General features: G+C 34.2%; 1 protein-coding gene across 1 annotated transcript in view; it reads right to left on the reverse strand.

The window, feature by feature from the left end:
• The window catches only part of Dhx15 (DEAH-box helicase 15), a 44,667-nt gene that overhangs the window by 17,060 nt on the left and 14,078 nt on the right, over positions 1–13,529 (reverse strand). Inside the window, exons 4-6 of the mRNA XM_003467407.5 lie at positions 4,557–4,716; positions 2,528–2,746; positions 60–227 (exon numbers count right to left, since the gene is read on the reverse strand). Of these exons, the coding sequence (XP_003467455.1) occupies positions 60–227; positions 2,528–2,746; positions 4,557–4,716 (547 nt within the window). The remainder of the gene's footprint in view (positions 1–59; positions 228–2,527; positions 2,747–4,556; positions 4,717–13,529) is intronic.

The following is a 13,529-nucleotide window of genomic DNA, read 5'->3' on the forward strand; positions in this document are numbered from 1 at the left end:
ACATCTCCCAATTCTTTTTTATACTAAGGCAATGTTTATAAATAAATTTCTAATGTTACCTTTCTTCCAATTGCTCCATTCTGCTTTTTGGGAGGTGGAGGCTCAAAAATACGTTGCTGCTGCTGAGGTGGAAGCGTAGAGTACAATGGAATGATTTTAATGTCACCAACTTCAGGACCCAAATCATCAACCTCACGCTTTATTCTCTTACAGGCTTCATCAATTTCCTACAAAATAAAAGTTTTGACTCTGAAAACCAAAACAGTTAAACATTTTAAATATCACCCTACTTTTATGCCATTATTTAAAGTATGAAATCTACTTCTATTTCATAGATACCTTATTTTCAGTTTAGTAACCAAAACTAATTTAACAAAATCCAGTAAGATTTTTGAAACCACCCAAGAAACTTTCATTTCTGTATTCAACTGATTATACAACTGCTTATTTGCATTTCACATTCCTTATCTTAATTCTCAACAAACTGTACTAAAACTCAAATTTCTCACCCAGGAATATTTAACTGCACTCATGACCTTTTCAATTTTCAGAATCTAAAATAAATTGATGTGCTAGATATTTTAAATAAGCCAATTAGGCTTTAATGTCACGTATCACTAATGCAATTACATGGAAGATTTGCTTCATTGTGCCTAATGAGAACAAACATCTTTACAGTATCAACACAGCTATTTAAGAACTAGGGTAACCCAAATGTCTTATAGCAGTTTCAAAATTTTCCCTACCACAGAAAAATATTCCAGTGCATTTGCATTCAAATGAAAGTTTAAAAGGAAGGGGAAAAAAGAATATTGAAAGGGAAGAGTGACAGCTCTGCAACTGGCAAAGGGACTTAAAAATGGAAAGATGGAGAGTATACAGTTAACAAACAGCTTTTAAATTTTACTGAAGCAATAATTTAAACTTGGAAGAGTTAGTACATTAGAGTGTCTGTTAAGTACCAGGCAGATGAATGACCCAATCACCAGAGGCTATGTTCATCAAATTATTTTTATTCAAAAGACAGAATGATACTAAAGGAGGGACCTTAGCCAAATGAATTTTTATAAATCTAGAATTATTTTCCCTCTAAATCCAATTAGTAGTTTCTTTTTGGTCTCAAATTTCTAGAAGAAAATGAATATAGAATGCTAATCAAAAAATATTAAGAAAGCAAATGTTTTTAGAAAGAAAATGCTCTTAAATGATCTACCTAGATTAGAATGCCCCCTGCTGGCATGTAATCACAAAATTAGTATCTCTACAAGTGTTTAAAAAAAAAAAAAACCTTTCATAATAAAGTCTTTTTCCTAGTATTAAGAACACCTGCAGTTTTTGTCCATTTTACCTCATGCACAATTGGAAAATAAGTATTTAGATTTCAACTAATAAACAGATTCAACTATTAAAAAACTTAGTGCCCAAATTATAGTTGCTTTTAAAAGCTATGCTAACCAGTATGCTACTAAGCATGTATATAGTGCTAAAACAAAATGATGACTACAAAGGATATAAAGACATCCTCTAAAGCAAAAATTCCCATCATTTTTTTCTATGCAAACAAAAGTTGAAACAGTTTTTCAATAAAATCTTTCTCGTGAGTTAACAACCTTCCAGTGTAAATATCATTAGTGTCACAAAGGTCATCTGCATTCAGCAGAATATAAACACAAACAAGGAGAGAAAAGAAATGGACTTTAGCCATCAATTTAGTCCACAGAAGTTTCAAGAATGCAGGTTAAAAAAAAAAGTTCAAGAGCTTATAATCTGAGGAAAGATTTTCAGCTCCCCAAGTGTTAATGTCAATATGTTAATTTGGATCTTACTATGAAATCATTGCATGCTGAAAATTCTTTTAATATGCAAACAGATAAAAGAGGATGCTGCTGGTCCCGGGATATAGCCCAGTGGCACAATGCCTGCCTGCCAAGCACAAGGTCCTGAGTTTGATTCTAGGTCCAAAAAAAAAAGGATGCTGCTTAAGGAATGAACAGTCTTATTGTCTTCAAGCACCCTTCTGTAAATCATAATGAGCTCTTACCTAATTTACTTAGTATAGCTTCCTTAAAGACTTCCACTAGGCAATATTGAATTTTAATTGTAGGTCCGTATTTTATTGTTAAAATAGCAGTAACATTTTAAGAATTTAAATCTTCCTCAACCTTTTACAAATTTAAACTATGCTCTACCCTTTACTGTTACAGAACTGCCTTTAAGAATGTGGTCGAGATAGTAATGTCTTAAAAAAAACCTCTTACTTTCAAATTTCCTAACATTACTAAATTTCATGCAGGCTACTCAAATTTATGCAAAGTACAGACACTACAATAAGTGTTTGGATTCTATAGAGCTGTTTGGTTGACCAGATGCTTTGAGTTACCAAGTTAGCCTTGAGTTTCTTTGAAGTTGTTATGATTTGTGGCTCATTTGATGCAGGGTTTCTCAATGTCACATTCTGAAGTTGGAAGTTGTTATGTATAGAAATAATATGTCAATGGCTAAACAATGAAGCAAATAATGACCATACCTCTTGACCAGTTAGGAAAAGTAGGAGATCCCCTTCTTCCTCTTCACACATATGTATCTGGATCACTGTTCGAATAGCTGCTTCAAGATAATCTCTCTCTGGTTCTGGAGTATAAAAGATCTCAACAGGATGTGTACGTCCAGGAATAGTTAAGAGGGGACAGTTATCAAAATAAATCTGGAACTTTCCTGCATCTAGAGTAGCACTCATAACTATAACCTGAAACAAAACAAATTAATACAAGTTGCCTTTAAGGGTTTTTAAAAAAAAAAACCCACCTCACTGCTTTATGTACGTATCAATTACAAAGCTACTTGTGATAAAAGTCTTTAAATAAACTGATTAAAAGTGGGCAGAGTACTATAATCCCACTACGCTGGGAAGCTGAAGCAAGAAGATCCCAAATTTTAAGCTCAGCGACAAAGCAGGACCTTGTCTCAAAGTAAAAATTTAAAAAGCTGAAGATGTACCTCAAGGTAAAGGCCAAAGTTCCACCTCAAATACTGAAGGGTGAGGAGATAACACAGAAAGGCTGAGCTGCAGTAAGTTATTTCTACCTAAAAGGTTTGAAAATGTCTAATACGTAATCTGCAACATTACCTTTATTAGGTCTGCTTTAGAAATATGTGAATAAATTGGTAAAGGACAGTATTATTAAGTAATATTACTATTTTTTTTTAAGACAAAACACTTTCCATATGGACAAAAATCAGAAAATTCAACAATCAACTAGTAGACTAATGTACATTTTTATCCTTTTATCCAAATAATCTTTAATATGCACAATTTCACTTAAAAATTTTTTGAAATAACCACCATCTATTATATTGCCGCACAGTGTCATGGTAAACAAGTGGCTTTTCAGCCAGGTATGGAGTTACACACCAATAATATCTATTAGTTGGAAGGCTTCATCAGGAAGATGGCCAAGTATCAGGTTACAGTGAAAAATAAAGAAAGCTAGGAATATGGCTCAGTGGTAAAGAACACTCATCTAGTATGCACAAAACCCTGAACCTGATCCCCACTATTGGCAAAAAAACCTTTTTTTATTAAGAAAAAAAGGTTGTTTGGGTACAGTGCCATAATGACTAGCCATATTCTATGTAAATCACATATAAAGCATTAACATTTAAGTAGAAAGTCAAGTTTTCATAAAACACTACTACTAGAGTTCATTTGTTCTTTCAATGAAGTTTCTCCCCAAAACCTTGTAACAGTTCCTCAAAAAATATAAATAATGACAGATCTTACATGGTACTTATGAAAGTACTGATGATGAGTCTAAGTCCCAAAGAATGATATACATCAAAGCAAAAACCCTAATAAACTGTCAGATTTAACCTCTTAGCAACAGTGACATTGGCCAAGGTTCAATCAATATAGGGGGAAAAAAAAAACCCAACAACATGCTAAGTAAATATACTTCTGAAGAGCCAATTTTTCCACGGATGTTTATTGTCCACTTTCAAGCACTGACTGAATTCATTTGTGTTGGGATAAGGGTATGGATATGAAGGACAAAGCTTTGTTCCTTAAAGAAAGGAGGTCTTTATGCGTATTTACTGAAGGGTGAGTGAATATTCTGGTTACCAAACAATAAAGCTGTTAGATTATGTTATATGATGAAAGAACTAGGTGGCTTAGAAACTGGAGAGATTTACTTTAAAAAATTTAAAAGGAGAAATATAGAGTCTAAAATGCAGACAATAACAAAGTATATTAGGAACAAATAGTATAGATACTTAGATGTTTCTTTTCAGTTTTTTAAATAGTCGATTATAAGGAACACGTATGTTATATGATGAAAGAACTAGGTGGCTTAGAAACTGGAAAGATTTTACTTTAAAAAATTTAAAAGGAGAAATAGAGTCTAAAATGCAGACAATAACAAAGTATATTAGGAACAAATAATATAGGTACTTGGATATTTCTTTTCAGTTTTTTAAATAGTTGATTATGAGGAACACGTTCACTCACTTTTATACATGTAAACAATGAACTAGGTAGATAAAAGAAATCACTTCACCTTTAAATCTGATCTTTGCCTTACAACTTCCTTCAGAACACCCATGAGAATATCTGTAGCCAATGTTCTTTCATGAGCCTCATCAAGAATTATTACACCATAACGCTCCAGGAGGGGATCATTCATAGCTTCACGAAGTAACATCCCATCAGTCATATACCTACATTCACAGAAAACATTATTCGTCAAAGTTCCTTGGGTCATTTAAAAACTGAAGTCCATAAGAAAAATAAAACAAAGACATCAGGTGAGGAAAAAAACCCCCCAAAAACCTCTTGCCCAAAATAAATATGGTATGATTTCACAATCAAGTGCAAAATTAGACATCAAGAAATTGTTTAGGAGTGGTGTATGTTGAACAAGTGATACATCATAAAACCTTGTTAAATACTACAATGCACTGTGAAACATAACAGTGTGAATTACAGAATATACTGAGCACATAGATTCACAAAAATGTCAATGCCAAATTTTTACTTAAATTTTTCTTTAAAAAACCTTAAGTACTGAACCGGTAAACAATACCAATAAACCACTTAAATTGCTTCAAACTGCTAAAATGTTACCATATGTAAGTATACACTGAAAATAAATAAAGCTTTAACAATTCCTTACTTAATAAGCTAACAACAGGATGGATTACAACAGCCTAGCAGTCTAAGCCTGCCACTTTCCCCCCACCCCAGGATGAAGACATGACCGTAAAAAAGTACACAAGGAATTCATTTATGAAATAACTGGACCAATGCCAACATTATGGAAATGCTGCTACATAAATGGAAGATAAAGGAAAATGACATCAGATTATCAAAAACCCAAAGAGAAACTAGGCTAAGGAATGCCTCAATAAAAAGGCTATTATTATGGAATTCAGGTTTCATGGGAGAGGTATCATGTGGATTCATTAATCAAATCAAGAGTGCTTTGTACAAGAGCATATGGGTCCACTATCTTCTGTCCACTGCATTCTGGTTACTACTCTAATAAAAACCTTAGTTTGGCACCTGGACAAAACACAGTACACCCTTAAATACTGAAGTCACAGCTCATTCAATTAAAAGCTGGTGGTTTTGTTTACAGATTTAAAAGTCTAAAAAAACATGACATGACTTCATTTTGGCTGTTCTTCAGGATTCGTCTACTCTAATCTTTCATGGACCAACTTGATTATTTTTAGCCAATGCCATCTGTTAGAACAGTAAGTTCAGTAAATTGACAGTGACAACAAAAGTGAACTCCTGCCTTAATTCAACTAATGTAATTCTAAATTTATCAAGACTTCGTTAAGTCCATTTTCATTCCATTTATGTATTTCCTTTTTTTGCAGTATTATTTAAAAAATAACCACCATTTCTAAGACTGACAAAGAAATATGAACAGGTATCAAATTTTATCAAATTCTATAATACTGCACATTTTCTCAAATGAAACTTGAAATTGAGAAGCACTAACATCACTGTCAACGAGGTAAAAAACCTTGGAAAAATGATAATAAACTATTCTCAGATTCCAAAACAATATACAAATAGCTAATACAAACATGTAAAGATGTTCAATTTCACACAAAAGAAATGCAAATTAAATCTTTAGTAGATTCCATTTTTCACTTACAAGATTGACAAAGATAAAAGCTTAGCAATACCATGTCTGCAAAGGTAAGAAAAAGGTACTCATTTGCTCATTCCTCACTGATGGAAGCAGATAAAATCTTCATGGAATGCAACCTGGCAAAAACTGATAAAAATCCAAGCATCCCCTTTAACTTAACCAACTTCACTTGAAAGGAATTTATCTCACAGATGAGAAGGTGTCAAAAAATGTGCATGAAATATTGTAAGAGGGTGTTAAATGACAGCCAATTGTAAAAGCAAAAACAAATCTAAGCATCCATCAATAACATTAGTTTGCAAACTAGGACACCACCACAATTGGTAGGCAGTTATTTAAAAAAAAGCAATCTTTTTAACTGTTCCAGAACAACCTTTATAGTACAGTGTTAAGTACATCTCAAGCCACAGTACCCATTGCATGATTAGTTTATGTTAAGATCATAAAAGAAAATAAATACTAATTATGATAATGTCTTAACAATCCAGCACAAGTGCATGAACCTGTGACACTACAGCCTAGAGATCAGTGGTAGTAAACCTATGGCATTTGTTGTTTCTCTTTTAAACAAAAAATGTAATGTTAGTGTATGAGCTGTTTTTCTAATCTAAAACCTCAGTATTCAGGTGTAACTAGTGCTGGAACTATGACAAATAAGTAGGTTTTGGGTTGCAGCTTGGGCACTCTTCTCTAAAAGGTTCACCATCATTACTCTAGATGTTTTGGTATTTCTTTAATCTATCTGAGGTTTTACTGACAAAGGTAATCCTCCTGCCATTATCCCAGCAGCAAACTAATTCATTTGCGGGTTATCTCCCCTAGCTTCACAAGCACCCCTGTTTATGGTTTTGCATGTTTAAAAAAAGTGGACTGGTTACACCGCATTACTCTGTCAGCCTTTCTGAATACTCCATAACTATTCAAGAGAATCCTGGTGCAATATTTTTGAGGGCATTTCTTTTTCCCATCACCTTTATAGCTTAGGGGTGGAGTTCCCTGGCTCTGCTTGGAAACATCACGGCTTTGAAGACATTTTAACTAGCAAATTAATTCAGTATTGCTAGTCTCAACAACTCGGACTGCTTATGCAAAATGTACATGGATCAAATGCAAGCTTTCACAGACAATGCAACCTCCAATCTGCCACAAGTTAAAAGACTTCCACAGATTTTAAAATATACCTGATTTCAGACATTAAAAACAAGAAGTCATAAAATTTACAAAAATGTTAACCTAAAAACTTATTAAAAAGTCATTCTTCTCTGATATGTTTTCTCCTCACACTCCTCAATCTTCAGACAACCACAATATAGAGGCAATGACTAAACAGGCATTCTTGTATTTTTGAAAGAAAAATTTCTGGACCACAAAATAGTTAATGGAACTATTATTTGTCATGCTTTAATTACTGTATCATAGTTACTGCTATATGGTCAAGCACTGCCTTTCAGATTAATTCCTAATGTCTGAATATTAGTTTATTGCTCAGTGATCCTCATGAGATATCACTCATATTATTGCACCATCATTTAATTTGTCAACTTTGCTATGTTTAGTCATTTAAACATAGTATTCTAAATTTCAGGTCTCTTAAAATACACAAAAATATGCTACTTTCCCAATTAAATAGTAGTAGTTACCATTTCAGCATATCAAAACCAGTTTAGCTTACTACAAGTAGGTAATGTGCAGAACAGATTCCTCATTTTGGGCTCCATCTGTACTACCACAAAAAGATTTGGAAAAAAAAGGACACACTGTATCTGTATATATTACAACAAAAAATACCCAAAGAATATCAGTTCAAGTTCTAACACCTGGCAATTTTGAATACAGCCTCATTCAAAAAAGGGCTTTTAGATACAATTAGATACAATTCAAGTTAAAAACTTAAAATGAATTTCCTTGAATTTAGATTACTCCCTAAATCCAATGACCAAGTATTCTCAGGAAAAGAAGGGAATGTAAGAAACAAAGGAAGCCACATGAAGACAGAGGCAGAGATGAAGTACTGCTCACCTTACTTCCTAGGAAAAGCTTTACAAATACACAGAATGAGGTGAAGAATATGTGGTAGTTGGGAACATGTAACTTAAGAAAAATTTGAAGCTAAGTCCCCATTTTCCTATTGGTGTCTGAACTGGGATAACAACTGCAACATCTCCAATAGTTCATTTGTAAAACGTAAATAAGGTAGAAAATAGAACTCCATGTCACACTGTTTACTAACTTGACATACCTCATTGGATAATGCTTTCATATATACAACATACTTTAGCACAGTCATTGTCTACACTAGTTGAATCAAGGTAATGACACAACACGAAATGATAAAATCTGAGCATAGAAATGAGAATTGTATATATGAACCCTCAGACAGATGCTTTAGAAAAATGTGGGAAAAAGTCATACATAAGGAACTATCAAATGTGAGATAATTCTAAGATAAGTCTGGGATTTTAAAGCTGTTAAGACTGAATTAGTCCTTTTGAATTTCAGATCTATGCTTTTGTATTTTTAAAGAACACGAAGTGTTTGTTTCAACTTAAACAGGCACTTTTTACAGCAAAATGGAACTTCAAAAGGCCCGTACTTAATCAAACGTCATTGATCCAACAGACTACAGATTTTATGTTACAAATAATGTTAATGGTTAATAAAATGTTTAAGGCAGTGGTGGCAAACCTATGACATATATGCCACAACCAGCTATCTTTTATCACTGAAAGTTCTAAAAGGTTCACCATCACTGGTTTAAGGTACATATAATTTTTGTATTTACTACTAAATTTTTAGATTAATTCACTACAATCTAGTCAACTTGAATGAGCATCTCCAGCCTTACCCACATTAATGTGCCTGCACAAACAACTTTGCATGCAGTAATTTCATTGAAATAAAAATGAATCAACACTTCTGAAGGACACTAATCAAAAGAAAGTACAGTCCTCCATTAGTCATGGGAAATTGCCAGCAGATAAATCTGCAGATGCGCAAATCTTATAAAATATCTTCCTATTACAGCTATTTTAAAAAATCTCCAGATTTTAGTATCTAATATAAGGCAAATGCTATATTTTTGTTGTTTTAAGACAAGGTTTCACTATGCATTTCAGGTTGGCCTTGAACTCACTTTGTAGGTCAGGCTGGCCTTGAACTTACAGGAGCCCAAGAGATCCTCCTGCCTCGGCCTCCTGCGTGCTGAGATTACAGGCATGGGCTACCTGGCATAATTGTTGCATTATATTAAATGACATGAAAAAAATGTACATGCTCAATTTTTTCTTAAAGATTTTCAGTGTTGCAATTAACTGAATTCAGAGATGCAGAACCCATACAGTGTAAAAACCATTTATTCAGTTTTATTTTCCTTACCATATAACTCATTTTTGTACAAAGCCATCAGCTAGAGAATACTTTCTGAATGACAATACTAAGGCACAGGAGAATGCCAAATTCAAGCAGAAACCACTAGATCAGAAGAGGGAATCATGGTACCAACAATTCCCTTTTAGGATGAATGGCCTTTACGATAGTTTTATTCAGATATTAAATACATGTATTGACTTATGACAGCTTACTAGATCATATATGACATTATGACAATTTCAAGCAAATCTGATCTATGTAAACATTTACAAAAACGTAGAATATTTAATGTTAAGATCCCCCATCACTAGTCTACATATAATCCTAAACATTTGCAGAGGTAAATAAGCCTACTTTTTTTGGAGGGGGGGGAGGGAGTACCAGGGATCAAACTCACAATCTTGTGCTTGCCAGGCAGGTGCTTGCGCCGCTGAGCTAAACTCCCAGCCCAATAAGTCTACTTTAAATATTATGTAATCTTAGCGTCTACAGCTAGCTCCAACAGATGAAACGAAGGTCACTGAAAATGGTATCTAAACAGACTCAATTGGTTAAAAAACCCTTACATCTCACAAAGAATATGTTCTTAACGATGTAAACACAATTTATATTACTCTTCCATACTCAACAGACAGGACTCCACAACTATTCCAGGGAGTTAAGCATTTCAACAATAGATGGTAATCTTTCCAGGACTTACACTTTCCAGGACTTACACATACTTAAGTTCAGTTTGATATATTCTTAGCAACAATATTACACTATAGGAGCTAATATTCATCTTATTATAACCAAAAAGCACTTAGAGCATCTCACTGGATAAAATGAGACCTACTAGCTGTAAAAGGTCACATGGATGGAAATACACAGGATTTTGTTATTTCGTCTATTTTTATGTCCTCTGATCACAACAAACTAGCTAAACACAAAAATTCTCAAAACCCATTTCTACCATGTGCAAATTTATTCTTAGTTGAAATGCTGCAGAACAGACACCAAAATGCATAACTGTTTTGGCAAATAGCTAAAATTGAATTAGTATGTATTTCAGATTTAGACACCTAATCAAACAAAAACAACACAAAAGAAACACTGTTTTACCTCACAATAGCATTTAAAGAAGTTAACATAAATATATAGGCTCCACTTAATGTTTTCTAAGATACTGGCACTGCATAAATAGTCTCCATAATTAATCCCTTGCAAATGCTTATGTATAAATACAAATCAATGTAATAATTTAAGCAGAAAATCAAATTAGCTTTCCATGAATTAGCAAAAGCCAATAACATTCTACTTATCCAGCTTAAGCCCTATACTTGAATTAGAACAAAGTCTATCATATAACAGATGTTTATTAAGTTAGTTCATATGATTAATAGTCTAAAAAGTACCACCCATATTCTGACCTCTTATCTCCAACTCTAAAGAATACTTGGATTCACTCAGTCCATAGTGACCAATAATGTTAAGGTTTAATTCAAGCTAATCTTCCTCGATTATTAACTCATTAATGCCAAAAGAAACTTTATTAAATTGCTCTTACAAGGCTAACTATGGCTGGCTAATAAGATCATCTATTTCCTAAACTGGAAATCTACTACCATTACTAACAGAAGCAGTCAGCACTGAAGCACTACTAATCTGAGTGTCAGAAGCAAGTTACACATAGCTATGTAATACTTAAAAAACAACCCTGTGCGGTACAGTCAGGCCTACCTTCTGAAAAAGCAGTAGGCACAGGAAGGTTAACCAACATAGCCAAGACACGGTATTAAGCCACATAGCTAGAAGCGAACTCAGCACTGGTCTTTGTTGTTTTAATTGGTATACATTAGTTGTAGATAATGATTACATTTATCATGGCGACTGTTACATGTATATAGCACATTTTAATTCTTTTTTCTTTCTCATACCCATCCCATCCCTTCCTACTTCATGTCAGTTTGCAAAAGCTCTATTTCCATGTTTTCAGTTCTCTTCTCCCATCCTCTTTTAACTCCCCTCTTGTTCCCACCTGAAAAAGATTTCCCTACTTCCTATTATCTTTTATTTTGCTCTTTACTTATATTTTGGGTTTCTCATATAAGAAAAACCATGTGATATTTAAACTTGTGCATCTGATTTATCTCACTGTATATTATGGTCTTCGAGTTGGGCTCATTTATTTATAAATGCTTCCAGTTTATCCTTTATGGTAGAGTAGTACTCACTGTATATATAGATCCCACGTTCAAAACTCCGAACTTACTCTTAAAGCTGTACTCTGGGATCTACTGCACTTTCTTTTAGCTCTCTTGTCAAATCTATCTCTAAATGACGATGCCTTGCTGGATACCCTCTCTGGAATCTCTGAATACACCTCATACAAACACTGCTTCAGTGTGCTTCTAGGGGCCCCAAAAAATCTGCTAGGGCAATACCTGCTAATCCTCCCTGTGCCAGCTATAAAGTTTCTCTACCATCCAGTTTCTTACTGTAACAGTATCTGTATCAATTTCACATTTGTTATACTTTTGGGTCCAAACTTTGGCATTTTTCTTGTGAGGTTAAAAAATTCTACATGTTTATGAGTCAGATTATATATGGAAAAGCACATTTTGGTTGGTTTGTTAAAATCTTATCTCTATCAAGCTTTACAAAGGGCAGTTTATCACATCCAAGACTGCTCATTTCTCTCTGTCAAAGTTTAATCATGTTTTCTTACTTACATTTTTTGGCTTTCTAGAAGCTTGCTCTCAAATTGTGTATCAGATAAGCATCTCAAGATAATACAGTCTTACAGAACTATTATGCGTCCATTAAAAACAAACACACTTTCTGTTTCATAGCATCATCCTACATTGGGACTTTTATCCTTCTAAGATTCCAAAATTAAAGTGAATCTGATATTCAAAAGATGAAGACTAAAAGGCAAATCATGTACACTACATTACCTCATCACCATATACTATTTTGACAAATGAAGTTTTAGCAAAATCAGAGGAAGTATCTGTACAGGAATAACCCATCCCCTTTTCACGATTATGCTTCAAAGATTCATTCAAAATCCACACTCAGTGAAAACTTCACACTGTTATCCTGTTAGCTTCCTCAAATTTAAAGAACAAAACAAGTTATGCACACACAGCAATTATATGGGTATGTAAACACAAGCCCTATACCAAGTTTATGGTCCAATTAGGCCAGAAAGATTAAAAAAATTATCTTTGATAATCTGTACACTGTCTTATAAATTCTGTAAGTTAGTCCTTTAACATCTTAAAATCAAGCTAGCATGAAAATTCTAATTTATACTAAGTCAGATGCTTAAAGAAAATATAAACTGGGGCTTGGATTTAGGTCAATTGTAGAACTTTTCACAGCATGCAGGAGGCACTAGGGTCAATCCCTAGCACTAGGAGAGGCGGGAGGGGTGTGTACACCCAACAACAGACAAGAGTTTCTTCCCCAAGTTCCAATTATTCCATTCAGAAAGTTTTTCTTTAAATGCTACCCAGTATAATCCACTACATATTTGAGAGGCTAAGGCCAAAGGATCGCAAGTTTGAGGACAGTGTGGAAAACTGAACACAGCAAGACTGTCAAAAATTAAAAGGGCTGAGGATGTAGCTCAGTAACAGAGGGCTCACCCAGCCTAGGCAAAACCCTGCCGTGGGTTCAATCCCAAGTACTGGCCAGGCGTGATACCCACAGGAGGCTAAGCCAGGGAAAACGCTGGAGTTGAAACCACCCTGGCCTACATAGTGAGTTCAAACTAGAAAACTAGAAAATGAGATCCTGCCTCAACTATCCCCCATACCAAAAGACATAAGACCCAGAAACTAAAGGGGGAAAGGGGACAGGGAATAGGGAACATGGAATGGAGGAAAGGGGAAGGGGAAAAGGAAAGAGAGGGGTTGGAGGAAAAGAATAAACTGTCAAAGGTATTTGAAATGCTCTCATTCTGTACCCTAAAAACTGTTAAGAGATAACTACTGGGTTCAAGTCAGGCTT

The sequence above is a fragment of the Cavia porcellus genome, unplaced genomic scaffold, assembly GCF_034190915.1.
Source record: "Cavia porcellus strain 051 isolate PalLab524CR breed Dunkin Hartley unplaced genomic scaffold, mCavPor4.1 scaffold_30, whole genome shotgun sequence".
In the NCBI taxonomy this organism is placed as follows: Eukaryota; Metazoa; Chordata; class Mammalia; order Rodentia; family Caviidae; genus Cavia; species Cavia porcellus.